The sequence below is a fragment of the Eublepharis macularius genome, chromosome 6 (genome assembly GCF_028583425.1).
Source record: "Eublepharis macularius isolate TG4126 chromosome 6, MPM_Emac_v1.0, whole genome shotgun sequence".
NCBI lineage: Eukaryota > Metazoa > Chordata > Lepidosauria > Squamata > Eublepharidae > Eublepharis > Eublepharis macularius.
In genome coordinates, this window is record NC_072795.1 from 102,196,713 (window position 1) to 102,216,115 (window position 19,403).

The 19,403-nt window shown below is 40.1% G+C and overlaps 1 protein-coding gene across 2 annotated transcripts in view; it reads right to left on the reverse strand.

Annotated features, from left to right (window-relative positions):
• The window catches only part of TBC1D12 (TBC1 domain family member 12), a 54,357-nt gene that overhangs the window by 17,120 nt on the left and 17,834 nt on the right, over positions 1-19,403 (reverse strand). Inside the window, exons 2-3 of one of the 2 annotated variants that reach the window (XM_054983636.1) lie at positions 16,357-16,480; positions 7,688-7,744 (exon numbers count right to left, since the gene is read on the reverse strand). In XM_054983636.1, the coding sequence (XP_054839611.1) occupies positions 7,688-7,744; positions 16,357-16,480 (181 nt within the window). The remainder of the gene's footprint in view (positions 1-7,687; positions 7,745-16,356; positions 16,481-19,403) is intronic. The other variant, XM_054983637.1, reaches the window with a different exon arrangement.

Consider the following 19,403-nt stretch of genomic DNA (forward strand, 5'->3'; position numbering starts at 1 on the left):
GGGCTGAGTATTTCATAACATTACTGTAATCTGATGTCATCTTTTAAATGTTTTTTTTGTATAGCTAACCGCTTTTTTGCTAGCATTCACACAAGCAAAGAATGTTGGGAGTTGGTCCTAACACACAAAAGAGCACTTCATTTAATGCATCCATTAAAATAATCTATTGTGGCACCCAATTAATCAGTTACAATTAGGACAGATAAATGGAAGAAGTTACCTGCCTTCTCAAATGACAGTGATAATAGGGACTGCAGCATTCTTTTGCCTCCAGCCATAATGGCATTGCTGTTACTTTAGAGGAGGATGCTGAAATCTGCTTCTATTTATAGACATACCAAAAGCATAAGGGGAAAGAAAAGGCCTTACTGTCATATCCTATTTTACAGGAGGTTAATTGTATGGGCAGAAATTGCCCTGAAAAAATTTTCAGTAGCAAATATTTAGGGACAGGAGATACACACTTCAGGTTTGCAAGACTTTCTAATCCCAATAATTTAGAAATTATTCCACTTAAATTAGTGACATTTAGCTCTGCAGAATACATTTAAATAGAATGCTTCATAATGAAGCAATTAAAAAATAAATTGTAATTCTAAATTAGTAACATCTATTGTCAATGGCAATCTATAATCTGCAAAACATCTCTGCACTTAAAACTTCCAAATTCAACTTGACAGAGCCACTAAAAAGAGGAAGGAGCAGAATCCCAATCATGGAGGCAGTTAAGTGAAAACATAAGACATTTCATTTTTCAAAAGTTAACAGGGCATGCAAGTTGCTTTTCAGAGCATTTTTCTCAGTAGCAGCACACTGGATGTCCAACTAAGTTTTCCACAAATCGAGACCTCCCTTCATTTTCCACTGATTCCCATGCTGTTACTAAGGGTTCTCTATTCTCCCTGAAAGACTTCTGGGGTGGTCAGTGAGAGGGAAAGGAAGGAAATTTCATTTCCATTGTTTTAAGTGTCTTCTGTCAGTGAAAAATGTGATCAGGATCGAACTCAATGAATTAATTTTCATTCAGACTGGGGGGCAGAGACCCAGGTTGCTGGTGAACACAAGCTCTAGATCAATGCTTGCCAAATTCATCAGTATAGCCAGAATAGTGCAGTGTTTGGAGGAGGGGGGCTATGCCAAGGTAATCCAAATTCTACTTGATTAATTCAATTTAAATCAACACACTAATCATGCATAGTGGAGCAAACCTATGCAGCAGTGAAGCCTTGCCTCATGACCACCACAGTGCTCTTCAGCCCCACTGTGATTTAGGATATTTCACGGGACTGCCCACTACATTTGCAAGCTCACAATTCACTGCCACAAGGAGTAGAGGACAATTTTAGCATTTCTTTTAGGCTGCTAAATTCTCTATGCCTGCACTGATTATACATAATTTTCACTAAAACAATACTGAAATACAATTCTGCCTTCAACTTGAACATGGAATGTAGAAATGGCTGCCAGATGTATCTTTAGGGAAGTTACAGCTAGATCATTAGGTTTTAAAGTGCATAGATAATCAAAAATACCAGATAAAGGATAAGCAGCAGCAGCAGCAGCACTCTGAGCAAAACAACTCCATTGGCTTTGTAAGACCTCCTGGTAGAGGGTCTCCTGGCATTTAAGAGGACCTGTTATGTCTTGGGATGAATCCGCCACGCTGTCAGATGTAGGATGCTGGCATCATGATGGAATAATGTTCCACACAGGAGAATGTCTGGCACTTGTGGAAATGTAATGTAAGTCTGTTTGGACAGCTCAAGTAACTTTGGCAACCAAATCTGTCTGGGCCAAAGGGGGGCTATTAGGATACAATTGGTATTGTCCTCTCTATCTTACTTATTCTTATAGTCACAGCGTCCAAAGCTCAGGCCAAAACACCTGGGGTGGCATCCATCTATCCATCAACAGATACAACTGGGTGTCATCAGAATATTGATGGCATCCAAGTATGAAACTCTGGGCTAACTGGGCAAGGGGGCGCATATAGATATTAAATAGCATTGGGGAGAGAATTGCTCCTTGAGGTACACCACATACCAGTGGTTATCTCGGCAACCGTTGCTCCCCAAGCACCTCCCTCTGTCCCTGACCATGAAGAAAAGAGATCAACCATTGCAAGGCAGCCCCATGTACACCCACATCCGCAAGGTGGGGGGGGGGTCAGAAGGTCATAATAGACTGTTTTGAATGCTGCCATCAGATCCAATAACACCAGCAGCACCGACCCACCTCAGTCCAGATGCTGACAAAGATCATCTTTGAGAGTGACCAGTGCCACCTTCATCCCGTGGCCAGGGAAAAAGCCAGACTGAAATGGATCCAGGACCAAGGAGTCATCCAGGAATACCTGCGGCTGCTCCATCACCGCCCACTCAATTACCTTACCCAGGAACGGGAGATTCAATACTGGGTGGTAGCTGGATTAATTGGTGGGATCCAAAGATGGCTTATTCAGAAGAGGCCTTACCACTGCCTCTTTCAATGCCCCAGGAAATCTTGCAAACTACTTTCGGAATAAGTGGAACCGGTGGGAACACACAGAGTAGTCAGCCTGTCCATGTGTGCTGGAAGGCATCCCCATGGATCCCCACTTCCTGCCATGGAACAAAACACCGGGGGCTTGGTATTTGTAGCAATTGCAAAGAGATGTATTTTGGGAATACATCAAATATCAAAAACGGGAATCAGACAGGCATCGTTCACAGTCCATTTATGGTTATTTGGAGATTAAGTGCCAAGAATGAATACTGGCTTTGCTGCCTGTAGATTCAGTCCCGATGAATGCTCCTTTGCAGTAGGTGATTTTGCTGCCAGAGGATTGGAACCTGAAAACACCCTTGCCCAAAGTGTGGCCTTCAGTCGGAGTGCCCTCTCATTTCTGGCCTTAGGGGTGAATTGCTGGCAAAATTTAAGCGGAGCAACATTATGGCCTTCTCCCAGGCATAACAGACACAGGTCATGTTTGTTTGTATGGGTAATTTTTGAACCACACTTGGAACACTTTTTAAATAACATCCTGTGCAACATAATGGGAAGAAACTCACTGAACAAGCTGAAGTCAGACAGACTGGGTCGAATATGCCAGAAACTGTTAGCCAGAACAGATGCCAGAAGAGAAGACAGAAAATCCAATTCGAGTTAGAAACTGATTAAACAAGCCGAAAACGAATGATCAGAGAAATAATCAGTAGAGCTCACAAGCAAAGTTCTTCTCCTCACAGTGGCTAAGGGAGAACTGAGGGAAGGGGTTGCTCCTCCCGGCAAGTCATGTGCTCATTTAGGTGGGAAAATGGACTTCTATGTGACTTCAGAGAAGCAGCCCCTAATGGAGCTCTAAAGAAATGTTCGAAATTTTGTTCAGTTGTCAGGCCTGCATGTGCATAGTCCCATGTGTGCCTGCTCTAACTTTGTTACCTAAGAAATAATTGCGCAAGAGACTTCCAAGTAAACTGGATAAAAGGAGAAAATAAATATAAGTTCAAATAAACTGAGTGAAAGGAAAAAAACAAATATAGGTTCAAATGTATAGTATTGAATTCCTGAAGTGTTGTATTCAGGACGCAGAAGTAAAACTATTCATTGCTCCTGTCCTGAGGGAGTGAAATATCAGAAAGACAATTTTACCCAACTATAAACAGATAAAGCTCCAAATCCAAGGACTACAGTATTTACTCAAATGCAAGACTAGGCTTTTTCACAGGTATGCCATCAAAAAGAGGGGGTTATCTTACATTTGCATACAAGCTAGAGTTATGTCCAATAATTATGTTGGGGTGCATAACATTTTAAAGGGGGGGTCACCTTATATTCAGGACCATCTTCTTTTTGAGTAAATATAGTAATGTTCTTTGTTCAGGGATTGGTATCAGAGAAAAGTAAGAGTTGCTAGTAGGGGTGTTCACCGGGGAAATATTCAGTTTTCCCGCTTCCGGTTTACCCGAAGCAGGAAAATGATTCGGAATAACCAAAACCGTGTTATCGGAATCGCTTTGGTATGCTTCGTAATGATTCAGAGCATACCGAAGTGAGACCCCACCTCCCCCTTGAGCCCCCCTTCCCCCAACCCCACTTACCTTTCTCGAAGGCTGTAGCTGGTGCCTCCGCTGCCCCCACCACCACTTCAGCCGCTGCAGTGGCCAGCAGGGCGGCGGGGAAAGTGGGAGCCAGCACCTCCACCGCCTCCACCGCCACTTTGGCCGCCGCAGCAGCCGGCAGGGTAGCAGGGAAGGCCGCAGTCGCCACCTCCGCTGCCTGCGCTGCTGCTTCCGCCAGCACCAGGATGTCCCAGGTAAGTGGCGTGGTGGTGGGAGGGAGCCCTTTAAAAAGAACCCAAAGCTTCCCAAAGTGACCCAAATCGCTTTGGGAATCTTTGATTCAGTATTTCCGAATCGGGGCCATCATACTGGCCCCAATTCGGAAATACCAAATCTTTACATATCGGGCCCGGTTCATTTTTTTCCCCCAAACCGGGAACCCGAAGCACACACCCCTAGTTGCTAGCACAATGGCAAAAACAAATCAGTGACTGTCAATTAGTGACATATTTTAAAAGTTCTGCTTTTTTGAATGACTATCAACTACAACAGAGATGGTTAAAAAAGTATAGTTACCTCAAAAAAGAGTTGGAAATAGAGGAAGATAAAAAATAGCATTTCTCACTTTGTAGAAGAGTTGCTATAGTATAGAGTTTAAATGGTTGGGCTGCAAATCAGCACTCTGCTGGTTTGACTCCCACTACTGCTATGAGCTGCTAGGAGGTGGCCTTGGGTAAGCCACTCCTCTCAGCCCCAGCTCCCCAGCTGTATTGTGGAGATAATAACACTGATTTTGTTCACCACTCTGAGTGGGCATTAATCTGTCCAGAAGGGCAGTATGTAAGTACACTATTGTGTTTTTATTTGTATTTTTATCCCTCTAATGATTAAGCGATCTCTACTAGGGCACTGAATGCCATCCTTACTGCAAGAGCAAGGAAAACAGCAAAACAGAATCAATCTGGATTTCTGCTGATGGTATGTTTTTGCAAATTTGCTTTTATATACTCTATTGCATTGTTTATCAAAATGTCCCTGAAATTAACTGTACTAATCTCACACTGTGTAATCCGTCTTGAGTCTCAGTAAGAAAGGCGGACTAAAAATGAAATAAATAAATTCATTAGTTTTCTAGGATTATGTTGAATTTGCCTTATTCATCCGTGCCAAAAGTTAACAAGCCAGAAAAAGAACACAGATAAAGCCAATATCCAAAGGCAGACAAAAAGATGAACCTTAACAGTACCAGCACAGAAAGAAAAGTGGAATAGTTATAGCAACCTAGACCTGTTAATACATTCTTTAATCCAACCCATTTCTAACTCTGCCATTAGAGTATATGAATCTCCATAAGAAACAATTCTTCCCTAAACTGTGAAAAGCCTTACCCAACACTACCTTCTATTCAAAGCCACTACCAACTGAATAATTAAAGACTACGAAGATTAACAGTGCAATCCTATGATGAGTTACTCCAGTCTAAACCCACTGAAGTCAATGGACTTAGATTGGTGTAACTACCCATAGAATTGCACTACAAGTGGTTTAAGAGATAATGACGTCTAACAGTATAATCCACTTGCAGTTAGTCTAGACTGGATTGAAATTGAAATCAATGGGCTTAGACTGGAGCTCCGCTGCGTAAGACTGCACTGTTTATAACACATTAGCTAATTAGTTCTGAAAGCTAGTTTCTTGAATATATACTACATTATTATTATTATTATTATTATTATTATTATTATTATTATATCACATTTCTAGACCGCCCTCCCCTTCAGACGGGCTCAGTCTACTATCTTGAATAGATTGTGGGACACAAAGACGCTATTGATGCAAGTTGTTGGATTTATATCAAGCAAGTCAGATCATAACATTGGATTTTTTTGGTTTACTTTAAGATACGATTCTAGTTGCACCTTAAAGACCAACAAGACTTTAAGGGTACCTAGGGGACCACCTCCTTCCCTATGTCCCTCCACGGCAGCTTCACTCATCTGAATAGGGTCTCTTGCAGGTGCTAGCCTGCACATGGGCGAAATCAACAACAGACCACACACAAACTTTCTCTGTGGTGGCCCCTACCCCTATGGAACAGCCTGCCTGAGGAAATCAAGAGAGTCCCCACGCTCCTGGCTTTCTGCAAACAATGCAAAACTGAATTATTCAAAAAGGCTTTTTTCTCAGATAGGAGGGTGGTATTGTAGGGAGGGAGTCTGAGATGTTTCGCGAATGAGTAAGGAAACACGGACTTCACCATTATGTTGCCTTACGTATTATCCATTGCTTTAAATATGTACTCCTATATACTACCTGTGCTTCATGTTGTTTAATGTCAGTCCTAGAATTGATTATGTTCTGTTTCAGCAATTCTTCAACCCCATATTGGATCGTTGCTAATGTGTCTTTGTAAATTTGTATTCCTTTACCCTATGACATGGTTTATGGAAATGTTCTTAACACTGTATGGAAATGCCTGCCCTTGTCCTTGCTACTGATTGTACTAATCTCACACTATGTAATCCGCCTTGAGTCTCAGTGAGAAAGGCGGACTATAAATGACAAATAAATAAGTGTGAGAGTCGAAGCTCCCTTCATCAGATACCTTTAATGTTAAACCTCTTCAAGGATTCTTATAATGGTTACCTGGGCAACTGAATTCATTCTACAACAGCTTTAACTTCCATAAAATATCTAATGACTTCTACAGGACATTGTTGTGGCAGAGAAAGGAAGTGGTGGCTGGGCCTCAGAGAAGCACAGCAAGAGGCAAACTACATAAAATATAGTGGGAAATAACATCTTGTAATGGATTCTGTTGGTCAAGAGACAACATATTTTGAATCCACAATTAGCCTTCATGCAATCTTCTTGAACTATAAATACAGTTGTATCTTTGCTAGAGTTTAACTCTGCCACAGTTTGAGTCAGAAACTCAAAATTTGGAGAGCTCATCAAAATTATCCTATTTGCAGCTAGAGGTTGTGGGTTGGGTCCAGCAGTAACTTCCACTGATGGAAATTATTTCTGTCAGCATAACAGGACTTTCTAGACACCCCATGGCAGCCCAAATGCTCATGGGTGATCCAAAGGAACAGCATGAGGCTGAACTGGGGGCCTGCAACAGAAGTGAAGAATTGTCAAAAAAAATCACCCCTCTGTCATTAGTGTAAATTTTCTTCTGGATCCAACCCAGTGTGTTGTTTCCTACCATTCTCCTCATCTAACAGCAGCATATTCCTCCAATGCAAGAAGCTTCTACTGACACAAAAGGCACAGGAATGTACTACTGATAGCTGAACAGCACAATACACAACTTAATTAAGCTACTGTACATTTGTACTATATAGCTACATAACTTTTGTTAGGCATGCACAGAGGCAAAGACTGTAACAGTGATGAATATTAGGTTCAAGCATATTTTGACTATACTGTAGAACAGGATAAATTTTACATGAAGAAAATGAAAGATTAATTGAATATACCAAACTGTGGACAAGGGCTATGAGTAAAACTTGCTTTACAATGACGCAATGAGTTAGTACGGTTAACTCATGCTATGTGATGTGCTGTGCACTTCAATGACTTACTAAAAAAATCCCATGCATGGAGCAGAATGCAGTTTAAAAAAATATTAAATTTCATACCCCTGTGTTTAATAGATTGAGTGTAGATACAGATGCAACACTGCCAGAACTTTCATCCTAATGAGAGAAACAGAATTAAATCCTTAGAGACATAGCATAGTTATTAATATACAGCAAAATTGCATGCAAAAAATTACTCTCCTTTACAGTTTATGTATAGCACTGCCACATTTTGCTTTTTCTAATATATAAGTATAAAATTCAGATAGGAGCTAGGACTGGGACATTATGTGGCATGTACCCACCCACCCACAAAACCCTAAATGAGCCCGTGTAGTATAGTGGTTAAAGTGTCAGACTAGGATCTGGGAGACCAATGTTCAAATCCCTATTCTGCCAGGGAAGCTTGCTGGGTTACCTTGGGTCAGTCAGACTCTCAGCCTAAGCTACCTCATAGGGTTGTTGCAAAGATTCCTGGTTTTTCTAAAATGTTACAGGAGTGCTATGAAGCTTTTCTAGCTTTGTCTAACCTTTATTTCCACTCTTCCTTTGGAGATAACTAATCTCTTTCATCCCCAATTCTGAATTTATATTCTCTTACCAAAACCAGAAAACAGCATAGCTGACCAACTGTGTTAGTGATTTTCACCACAGTTTAGCACATCATAATAGTTAAAGATATTGTAAGGTTTAAATGTTTTTGTTTTCCAGGCTTCAAAGAATCCAACTAATTTTGAAACATTATTTGGCTGACAGTTCATTATTAATACAGATCCTACTCCTAACCTACCACTCCACTGAGTAAAATTTATCTATTTATAGAAGTATTTATACTCCATTTTTCCTTTTCACTTAAGCCTCCCTCCAAATTAAGCGACTTTGCTATTGGAAGAAGGCTACTTCAAGGATGGTTGGATCCACCCCATTTTTATGGATTTTTAAAAATTGGCTCGTAAAGTGCTTTGGAGGGCTAGATTGGATATCGCAAAGATTTTAACAAGCACTTGTACTCCATGTAGCAAAAGTCATTACTCAAAAGATCTATCAAGCAAGGTTTATGTGGGGATATGCATTTTCCTCAAGTGTATGAAAGTAGGCTGTATAAGCAGGCAACTGTGATGTTTATGAAGTATACAAGCAGTTTTAGCCAATTAACAGAATACGTAATACTAATTTAGTGTAGCTATTATCTACCAACCACAGACATTTTATTTTTATTTTATTTCACTTCTTCTTTCTCCCCAATAGACTAAAAAGCAGTGTATATTGTTCTCCTCTCTGTTTTATCCTCACAATAATTTTGCAAGGTAGGTTAGTTTGACTGTTTGTGACTGGCCCAAGGACGTCCAGCAAACTTCCACAGCAGAGTGGGGAACTGAGCCTGAATTTCCCAGATCCTAGTCCATCACTACACCACACCAGATCATAAAATGCATTCTAAAGTTCCTTAATTTCCAGTTGATACCAAATGGTATGGAGGAATGCTGTTCAACAAGTCCAAATCCAAAGCCTCCTGGCCACTTCGAACTACTTGATATCACCACTTCTGTTCCTACCAGTAAAGCCATCCTATCGCTTTTAAATCTATTTCTCGTATAAAGAAGTCAGAAAGGGAGAAATTGCTACAAAGAAGGTAAATTGCACATACAAAAACAAAGCTGTATAGAGATACTGCTAGCACGTTAAGAAAAAGGGCAGTGGTGAGCAAAAAAACTAATCAGATACTGCTTGGAAAGAGAAAGAGGAAGCTGAATTGCTGATTTCAGGATTGCATTTATTTTCCCTCCCCCAACAGGGGAAGGGTTAATTAGAAGTTCTCAAGCAACACTCTTTTACCTCACTTCTTACCCAGAATAACAACAATACTTACACATTTTCTGATCAAATTACATTTTAGTTTGTGCTGATGATATGAAGCTAAGCAGTTAGAATGACTGATTGCTATTTTAAAAACCATAAGTAAGTAAAATTAATGATGTTTCTAGATAGCCATAGTATTTAATGCAACAAATACAACTGATATTGGCATGCATCCAACCATGTCACTGCAAAAACTGAAGAAGAAAGAGATTTCTAGTGACCCTGTAAACCTCTACTTTCCCTCTTTGCTGTTCTTGAGAGTGAGCTGACATCCAGGAACAAAATTTCAGGATACCTGTGTGAGGGAATGCACTTTAAAGTTTTCCTAAATGCATCACTCAACAGAGCTGGAAGGGAAGGATTTAACAATTGCCTGGAATGAGAGCTTGACTGAAAGGCTGTTCCCTCCTCTCTGACTGATCAGTCAGAACTAGCCTTCAGGACAGGTTGGTTGGTTGCTGGCAAGTTTTTGAGACAAGTAGAGTTTGTGAATGAATCTGACAGGAAAGGTCAGACAGGTTCCCCTCTGGAGTGAGGGAAATCTTTTTGTCCTAATGGTAAGTTTGATGTAGCGGTTAAGAGCGGCAGGACTCTAATCTGGAGAATCGGCTTTGATCCCCCACTCCTCAGCTTGAAGTCAGCTGGGTGACCTTTGCTCAGTCACAACTTCTTACAACTCTCTCAGCCCCACCCACCTCACAGTGTGATTGCCATGAGGATAATAATAACACACTTTGTAAACTGCTCTGAGTGGCCATTAAGTTGCCCTAAAGAGTTGTATATAAATCAAATGTTATTATTATTATTAATAACAATTGTCAGGAAGAAGAATTCTAGTTAAAAATTCTAAGTATAAAAGCCAGTACAAGCTGAAGTTCATTTACACAGCCACAATACAACCCGGGGGGCAGGGGGGTGGCAACAGTGAGTGGGCAGTAAGTGGAAACTCCTATTCAAGCCAAGTGAAGAAGCGTTAATTCTTCTTAGGAGAAGAATATTAATTCCTGCCCAGTGTTTAAAGGGGTTTTGGCTGAGGAGGACCACGGGTCTGTTGTGAAGAGAAAACAGTTTTGAACTAACGTTAGGAAACCTACGTTGTAAAACGGAACTCTGTGAAGAAACATTGCTGTAACCAAAGTATTAAATAAAACACCTCTCACTCTCAAGGATTAAAAATATAAAAACTATAAGCTACAAGGAAATTATTTTGCCTGTTACTCAAAGAGTAATTTGTTCTACCAATAAATTTTACCTCAGCACCTTCATTCCCTGACTGCCCCTTATTCCAGCAACTTTCTCTGCGGAAGATCATGTATCTTTCCACTGTTAAACTTATTCCATCCCTGCCTGTTCAATAAACCTGTTGTTTCTTTTGAATGTTATACAGTCTCCAGTGCTATTTCCAACACAGAGGAAGAGGGCTCCTGCTCCCCACCCCGATCAAGTTTCTGGGCTGGGCTAAAATGCCAAAATTATAACTGCTTATCAGAGTGGAACAAAACGAACTTTAAAACCACAAATAGAGACATGCTACTTGGGGCTGCTCAGCCAAAGCAGGCAAACTTGAATTTTGGTGGGAAAATCTGCCTCAGAGTAGGGGAGTGAAGGAGGGTCCGTCATACCAGGGAAAAATGGGAAAGTCTCAGTCTGTGAAGTCTGCAAATCATTTGATATACACCACTGAAATAACTGCTTGGGCTCGTGCACAATGCTTGTGCTAGGACTATGAAATGTTGCAGATTTTCCATGGCATATTAAACTGCTTTTGAAAAAAAACTTCATTCTGTTTTAAAAACAGATTGCTATACAGCACCATGGGGGAGGGTGCAGAATAAGGGAAGTTGCTGTTCAAGACAAATAAATCTAGATCTCCCCTGGGATGAGACTTCATAGCTCTCTGGAAGCTGCAAAAGATGACGTGAATATGGCTAGACTTTTGGTACAATGAAATTTTGGGCAGCTCTGCTTGTAAACTGATACAATGTGAGTCATAGCTTTTGATCAACAGCAAAATGATGCTGTACTTCCTCCTAAATAACCATAATTCTATCAGGAAATAGTTCATATTTCATGGCAGCTTCTTGCTGTTTTATTCACATTTCCCAAAGCTAAACTCAGTCCTATCCCTGCCCGGGGTGGGGGTGGGGGGAGAAATTCAAATTTTCATCCATCATTAACTGTTGCAATGCATCATTTTTAAGGTATGCATTTAGAAGATATAGGTGTTTAATCTACACATGCTTAAATCAAAAGACCAACTTAAATAAAAATGGAAACATTTCTACATAACTTAAGAACAAGCTTCATTTTGTGTAAAGACACATAATAACTATAACCTTTAGTTCAAGGCTAAGCACACCTACAGTATGCTGTCATCAATATCTAAAATAATCCAGTGCACACTTGTGATTTCAAGTAATTTATTGTCTGCCCAAGTTCTTCCTAGAATATGCCTATGGGTTTCCCCTCTCTTCAGAAAGCTCACAAAGACTGTCCCCTAATGGCTAGCGTTAATTCTAGGTCCATGTGATTGATTCCTGTTAATAGTAGTCAGCTGCTCCTTTAATAAAGGGACGTTTATGCCTCAATCCATGATACTTCTGTACTGTACAGGGTTATGAACTTCAAGTGGTAATTATTAATATCAGTTTAGAAGCCGGACTAAAACTTCAGCTCAGCCATTATTTCATCTATTCCAAACTGTGCTCCTTTATCTATAGCTACTCTGCTTGATACATGGGAAATATTTATACCTTGACCAGGAATAGAATCAAGACATTTATGGTTCCATGAAGTTATTAAATCAACTTCTTTCATCAAACTCCAACTATGCACTGGATCATTTGTGTCTGAAGCTTATACAGGAAAGCAGAGTTGACAATGCAAGATTTGATTGCACATTTAGTTCTTCAGAACTGCTGATACAAAGCTTACAAAAGCTTTTTAAAAAGAAGCCAGCATAAAAGTTTAGGTGCAAGTCCGGCACAGGGCAAAAAAAAAAGAAAGGACCATTAAAACAACTGATATTACAACTTATTAAAGCTTCTACAAAATCTTAGAATTTTAGAGAGTTATTTCACATCAAACAGCAGCCTCACGGTGTTTGGGAGTCCATTCATACACCCAAATGTATTTACCATTTCATGACTGCACCATCCAGTGTGTGAATGTGGCATCATAGAAGCTATGCTGTTTTTGAAAAAAACATAAGCGGATTTTGATTTTTTTTTAATAGCCTGGTTTAACCCAAATTTAATACAAACAGATGTATTAAAGTCTACAAATAATTTGTTAAATGAAATTTCACTAACACATGAAGTAAAATGCAAGAGAACGAGGTCATAGGGAATAACATCCAACCTCTGAGATTAAGCAATAGAGACGACATTCCCCTTAGACCAAGGGACAACCAAATTTCTTGATTTGCCAATCACCTGAATCTGAAATTTCATTCTTTATTCATTTTTACTCAGAAATAAACCACACTTTGTTCAATGGGATTCGCTTGCAAAGGACTGCAGCCTTCAGATTCAAGCAAGTGGTCTCGCAGAAGAGCCTCTTACATTTACAGCAGAATACCAAGCATAAGTCTTTAGTACTAGGATCAGAAATTAATTCTACAATGCAAGATTTGGACTGCACGAACAAAGGTTTTGGCTAAAACTACTAGGTTTTACGAAGGCTTTCGTGGTAAAGTGACATACTTTATTACTTAAAGCAACCTATTTAGACAAAGGTTTGTTCAGGAACATTAATTTCAAAAGGAACTTTTCCACCCTTAAAGTAATGCCATCCTGCTGACAGATATTTTAAATGTTGCACCAACTGGAGCTTTTCATAAGCATCATTTCACACATTCAGCTGTTATTCATTAAACATACACTAATGCAGTACAAGTAAATTTGTGTTATGCTGGAACTGACCCAAATCATGTCTTAAGAGTTAGCAGATCATCCAAATGTGGGTCACTATAGTAACTAAAGTTACACACAAATGCGATATCCAGGCTTCATCCAGGTTTGCTGCCTACTGAAACTCCATGCCTGCTCTGACTTTAGAGACACCTGGCAAAAGTGGCTCAAATTCAAAACTGTTCTTGCGTATGTTGACTCTTGCTAGCAGACTGCCTCTCCGCACCCTTTTCTCCAAGTCAGCCTGGTAGAAGATGTAACAAAGTAGTTTACACAAGCATCCTATTAACATTTATTTCCGAGACACAATGGACTTGGAGAGAGGGCTTCTTCTCCACACACATCGCCACTCAAGGCTCCCTTTTGCTTTGTCCTTAGGGATAAGCAGTCATTTATCAATCACCCTCTGAAAACAACTTTCCTGGAAAGCTCCACTTAAATTATACGTGCATGAATGATCTTAAGACTGCTATAGCACCATCTACAATACCACTTTTTCCAAGCAAGGCACATCCCACACTTCATTTGCCTTGCTTGGCTTAAGGAAAGTACCTGAGCAGATGTGAGGACTGCCCTGCCAAACCATGGCATCACAATTTCCTTTGCTTCTGGCCAATGACAGTCAGGATTTCAAATCCATAAACTTGAGGGTTAAGGAGCTCACTGTAGTGAGAATACAATGCAAGTGTATTTATACGGCATTCATAGATCTACGGCTCTGCAAAGAAGCCCCAGAAGGGCTTACCAAACAGTATCATAATGAGGCAGTATGCCACTGGTTCCCCAATGAGATGGTCAAGAGGACTATGATCACGTCCCTAGCAATGCCATGAAAGAATCAATTGAATAGCCATGACATGACTATCTTTTGGACATCTACAGTGGCTAAATAGTTGGCCTTCCTCCTCCAACGGGATCAACAGGAGGAAGCTGAAACCAGAGAATAACATCCAACCTCACTAGAGACCAAGCAATGTTGCTACTCCCATATAGCTCGTTTCCCCCCCCACTCCCCCCCACCCCCGGCTCCACAGATAGTGGTTGCAAAAAGAACTACATCCGCTGTCTTAGCTGAATCCAGATGCCAGTGGAGAAGGCATTTGAGGAAATGCTGGCACTTCCTATTTGATGTGAAGGAAGACCCAGTGGAGGGCATGCTCACAGTGTGCTGTATCTAACACAACATCTGAAAGTCAGGAGGGAAAATGCTTCCTAAGCAGCATCCAGAACATCCACTGTTGTCTGTGAGCAACCTCCACAACCACAAATTCAGAACAGCCACTGACCACCCCATCAAACTAACAGTTCGCTAGAGGTTAAGACTATGTGCAAAGCTATCAGCCAACATATCCAGGACCATTACCCCTGTGTCATTAGAGACCCTTGAAAGTCCATCTCTACCTTAAAACTCCCTACCTCAGCATTTCCTCCCCTTTTAGATCCAACCTGTTCAAAGTTAGAATTCAAAGCTATTCCTGCTAAGCATTTGTTTCCTCTGTTTAGGAAAGTTTATATAATAAAATTAACCTGTGTGTTAACTGGATGAGTGGAAACAGGACTTGGGAGGTACTGCCACACACAGGCTCTTCCAGGGGCTTTGGTGGGGCCTGTGTGTGAACACTCTAGGTATTACTTACTCTAGGCAGCTTATGATAATACCCTCAATAAAAACTATAATTGGCGTAAAACTGTCATTATAGAACAAATCTAAAAGAAAATCAGAATACTCAATCAAACATTTGCCAAGAATAGTTGTGTCTATAGCTAAAGGGGGCCATGGACTTCCTATGGGAGGACATTACAGAGACAAGGGGAAATGGCCACAAGACGTCCTGCTGCCAGAGGAAGGCCTGCGATGATTTCCTTAGCATCAGCACAGAACAATATGGGAGGAGACAATCCTTCAAGTTACCTGGTCCTAGACCACACAGGGCTTTATAGGTCAAACCCAGTATACTGAAACAAGCCCAGAAACAAACTGGTAACCAACATAGATCTCTTAAAATCAGAGTCTTATGATCATACTAACCCTAGCCAATAAACAGGCAGCCATATCCTGAACACACTGAGGCTTCCAAAACATTTTAAAGGGCAGCCTTAAGTAGAATATATTACAATAATCTCATCTAGAAGCATTCAGCAAGTGCATTATGGTTGCTATTGATTTATTTAGAATATTTTTGTGTGGTTTCTCCAAGGAAGCTGCCCCAAATGGCTTACAGGCTAGAACACACTGACCAAGGAAGGGCTGCTGTAGGCAAACCAGCCAAAGGTGCTAAGTACTAGGCTATTATTTTTATTTTCAATTTAAATGTTTAGAAGGGTGGGTTTGACGGAGTCTGTACCAGGGAAATGCACTAAAATCAAGAGCAGGAGGCTTTCTTCTGATTTTTTATGAGAAAAGGGTGAATGTGAAAGACTGGCAACTGCTAGTCTTGGGGGAAGGGGCATGGCTCAGGGGCTGCTTGATGTCCCAAGTGTGGCTGAATGTTCTCGAGTACAGGTTCCTTGCCGTTGCATAGCCACCCAATAAGGGACTTAGTGACATGATTTGCCCTCAGCTGAGTGCCAGGAAGCAAGCTTGGATACGATCTTGGGGGGGGGGGAAGAGTAAAGATACTAAAACCACGGATTTGCTGAGACAAGCCATGATTCAATGACACCTGCAAGACAGCACTCATGTTTTACTATACCTGAGTTGAACTCTCCTGCCGCTATCATTCTGGTAGGTATACAGACTACAGGCTTTTTAGGGTTCTGGCTAAGATATTTAATTGCAAATGACTTCCACATAGTACTTGTCATTATAAAGAATTAGGCAGAATTTGCTTCAAAATGTTACTGGAAGAGCACTGACAATGATTAAGATAAATTGTGTATATTTTAAGAAAATCTGCTCTGTGAAATTGAAAGGACAAAATAAGATACATTACCATCTACAATGCTATAGAAAATCACCTGTTGAATTATTCTGGAGTCTTTCTGGAGATTCTCTTTAGGTGGGACTTTTCCAAACAGTTTCCAGCCAGGAGCGCTGTGGACAGTAGGTTTGAGTTCCTTTGTCCTTTTGGTAAAAAAGTTCCTGTTTTAAAAAAGTACATTTGCTAAAGTTAAATATGCAGTTTGAGTTTCCTGAGACTAAATTATAAGTCATGACATTAACTGTTAACCAGAATACCATCAGTATATTTTCATCAATTCTAGTAGTGGACAAGAAAAGAAAGGAGAGAAAGAAAACCCCAATGTAACATCAAAAGCTACTATGCCAATTCCTGAGATTTTTCCTAGTCAAGCAAAGTTTAGTTATATTTAATAGTACATCCACCCTGGAGCATAAATGATTTCATCAGTACAGAGTACTGAAAATACCCAACCATACGAAGAACCCACTTTTAAAAATCCATTATTATCAAATCAAACATGTTGTAGTATCTCTACGTATTATTTCTATATACATTCACCTTAAATCATCCAATCTGACACATTTTGCAGAAGTTTCATTTATTAATTCTACAGTGGTTTGAAAAAAATATTTTTTCCAGTTTCAATATTTCTGGAGAGGTTTTTAAATTTAGAATGATCAGATGCCATTAAAAATAAACTTTCTGCCAAAGTTATCCTCCGACACCATGAAGTGTGACCATGCATCTGTAGACCCAAGTGGAGGCCATCGTCACAGATGTGTCTGAGTATTTCTTTTCTTGCATCATGGCTTGGGTAGGAATACATAAGGGCATGGTTAGAGCACACAAATGCTGTAAGTCCTAGTTCAATTAAAATGTGAATATGAATTTTTTCCAGTTTCATACAGCTTTGGCTCCTGAAAATTTGATAAGGTTTCAAGTGTTTGAGCACATGATGAACACTATCTACAACTAGAAAAATTCAGATCCTGAACAGAACTAACAGCCTAATGTTTAGAAAGTATTCAGCATTTGTACCAATAAGTTGCTTCTGAAACAGCATGAAATTGAGGGCAAACTTGCATAGTCAGCATGTGCAAATATCTCTGCACAACTATATGGGTTTGCAAGCATACAAGTGTACCAGCTGTGCAGTTTGCCATTTTTCTATGATGAATAGCCACTGTTTTCTATAATACAGGATCCAAGACAGACTGCACCGATCAGTATCACTAGGTAATACTGGGAGGGCTGAACATGGATATTTTACATGGCAAGTTTGCCATGTAAGAGATATTTACTCTTTAATATCAAGAGCATATTTGCTATTTGTAGGGCTTTCACAATGCTGTATAGTGAACACTGTGAAAGCAACATATGCATCTTTGCTGTTGAAGAGGCAGTAATGAGTTGACTTAACTCTAAAAGCATTACAATGCCACACATGTATTAAGTTTCTACATGTTAAAGGTTTCTCAATTCATGTCACAATGTTAGATGTAAATATTGTGCATGGTAGTATGCTATCAACTTCTTTCTTTCCATGATTTCACTGTAAGGATACCAGCACTCTAGGGGTCGCCCCCCCCACACGCCCCGGCTTATTATGACAACTTCATAGTAACTAAAGAGTACTAAAAAACTAGGATTCCTAATACAAATACAACTTTCAAGCTCAAGAAAAGAAACAGGATGTTACTCTGTAAGCCTGCTGAAAGTTAAACAAATCACATTTTTGGTTTTGCTTTCGCTTATAGTCTGAAATTAAGTAGGAATTTTAGCATTTTGTTGGATTTGACTCTCATCAGGTAACTTCATAACTTGATTGTTTACTATTTGCAATCTTACCTTCCCACCCCTCCACTTTACCAGTCAATAAAACATGCGTGTACTCTCACACAATTCCTAGGGATCATAATCTGAAAACATGAATTACAACTCTGAAACTGATAAGCTTGCCTAATAATGTACTGACAACAGCATTCATTCATTATTAACATTACAAAGCAATGAATATTTAGAAATTGAAAAGCGCTGGAAAATTTTCTGCCACACATTTCTGGACTGCATAGGGAACAAGCCCTCTCCATTTGCAAACAAAACTCTCTCTCTTCCCCGAAACAAATGTATGCTGTCTATCTAAAAGATACTTTAATTGGCTAAACTACAGCATGTACTTAAACCAGCTGTTCTGAACTCAAAAGTGGGTGATGAGTCCCTCACAGATGGATCACAGGTCCAGGAGGCAAAAGGAAGAAGTCTGGGATCCCATATATATGGGCCACACAAAATATATAAGATTTAGCAGGTCCTGTCACATCCCCCCCTGCTCAGCTCTTAGCATCCTTTGGGCCTGGATCAGCCTTGCATATCAAGAACTGAGGGGGTATAAAACCTTACCTCCAGTCTCCTAGGGAATAAGGAACTCTCCACTCCCCCCCATGTTGGGAATCTCTTCTTAGTACAGGCTACCACCACTGAGAAAATTTATTGAGCTGTAATTCTGGCTTCCTTGAAGAGCAAAAGGTGGCGAGTATGTGGCAATGCAGAGCCTTGCCCCTACTTCCTTCACATCTTTCACTGTTCACTCACCACTGGCTGAACTCTGGTTACCATAATAGAGCAGTTGGAGAAGCATGAATAGGATCCCTCTCAGTGATCAATTCATGTGCAAAAATCAAGGTTGTAATAAAACTTTACATGATTAAACATAAATCCTAGAAATCATAGACACTTGGGAACAAACAGTATACTAGAAAGAAATATATATATTCTGCCTAAAACAGTAACAAGGTATTTTACTAGCTAATCCTACACTTACCAAGATCACATTTCCATACCTGGGAATGGGTCCAAGATGGAGTATTTTCACCACAGCATTACAGGATCTGTCTGTAGTATTAGAGTTTGGGCTATGGTCTTGACCTGGAACTCCAATCCAGGCTAAGTTTTATCATTTTCTTCAGCTTGAGATTTCTCTTTCTAACCCAATCATAATTTAATTTAGAGTGCCTGTTCAAAGTTTCCCTCCAAGCCAGACTTTTGACCAACTACCTCAGAAGTCTGGATTAAAGGAGCTTTAGGGCCCCAAGGAGCAACCAG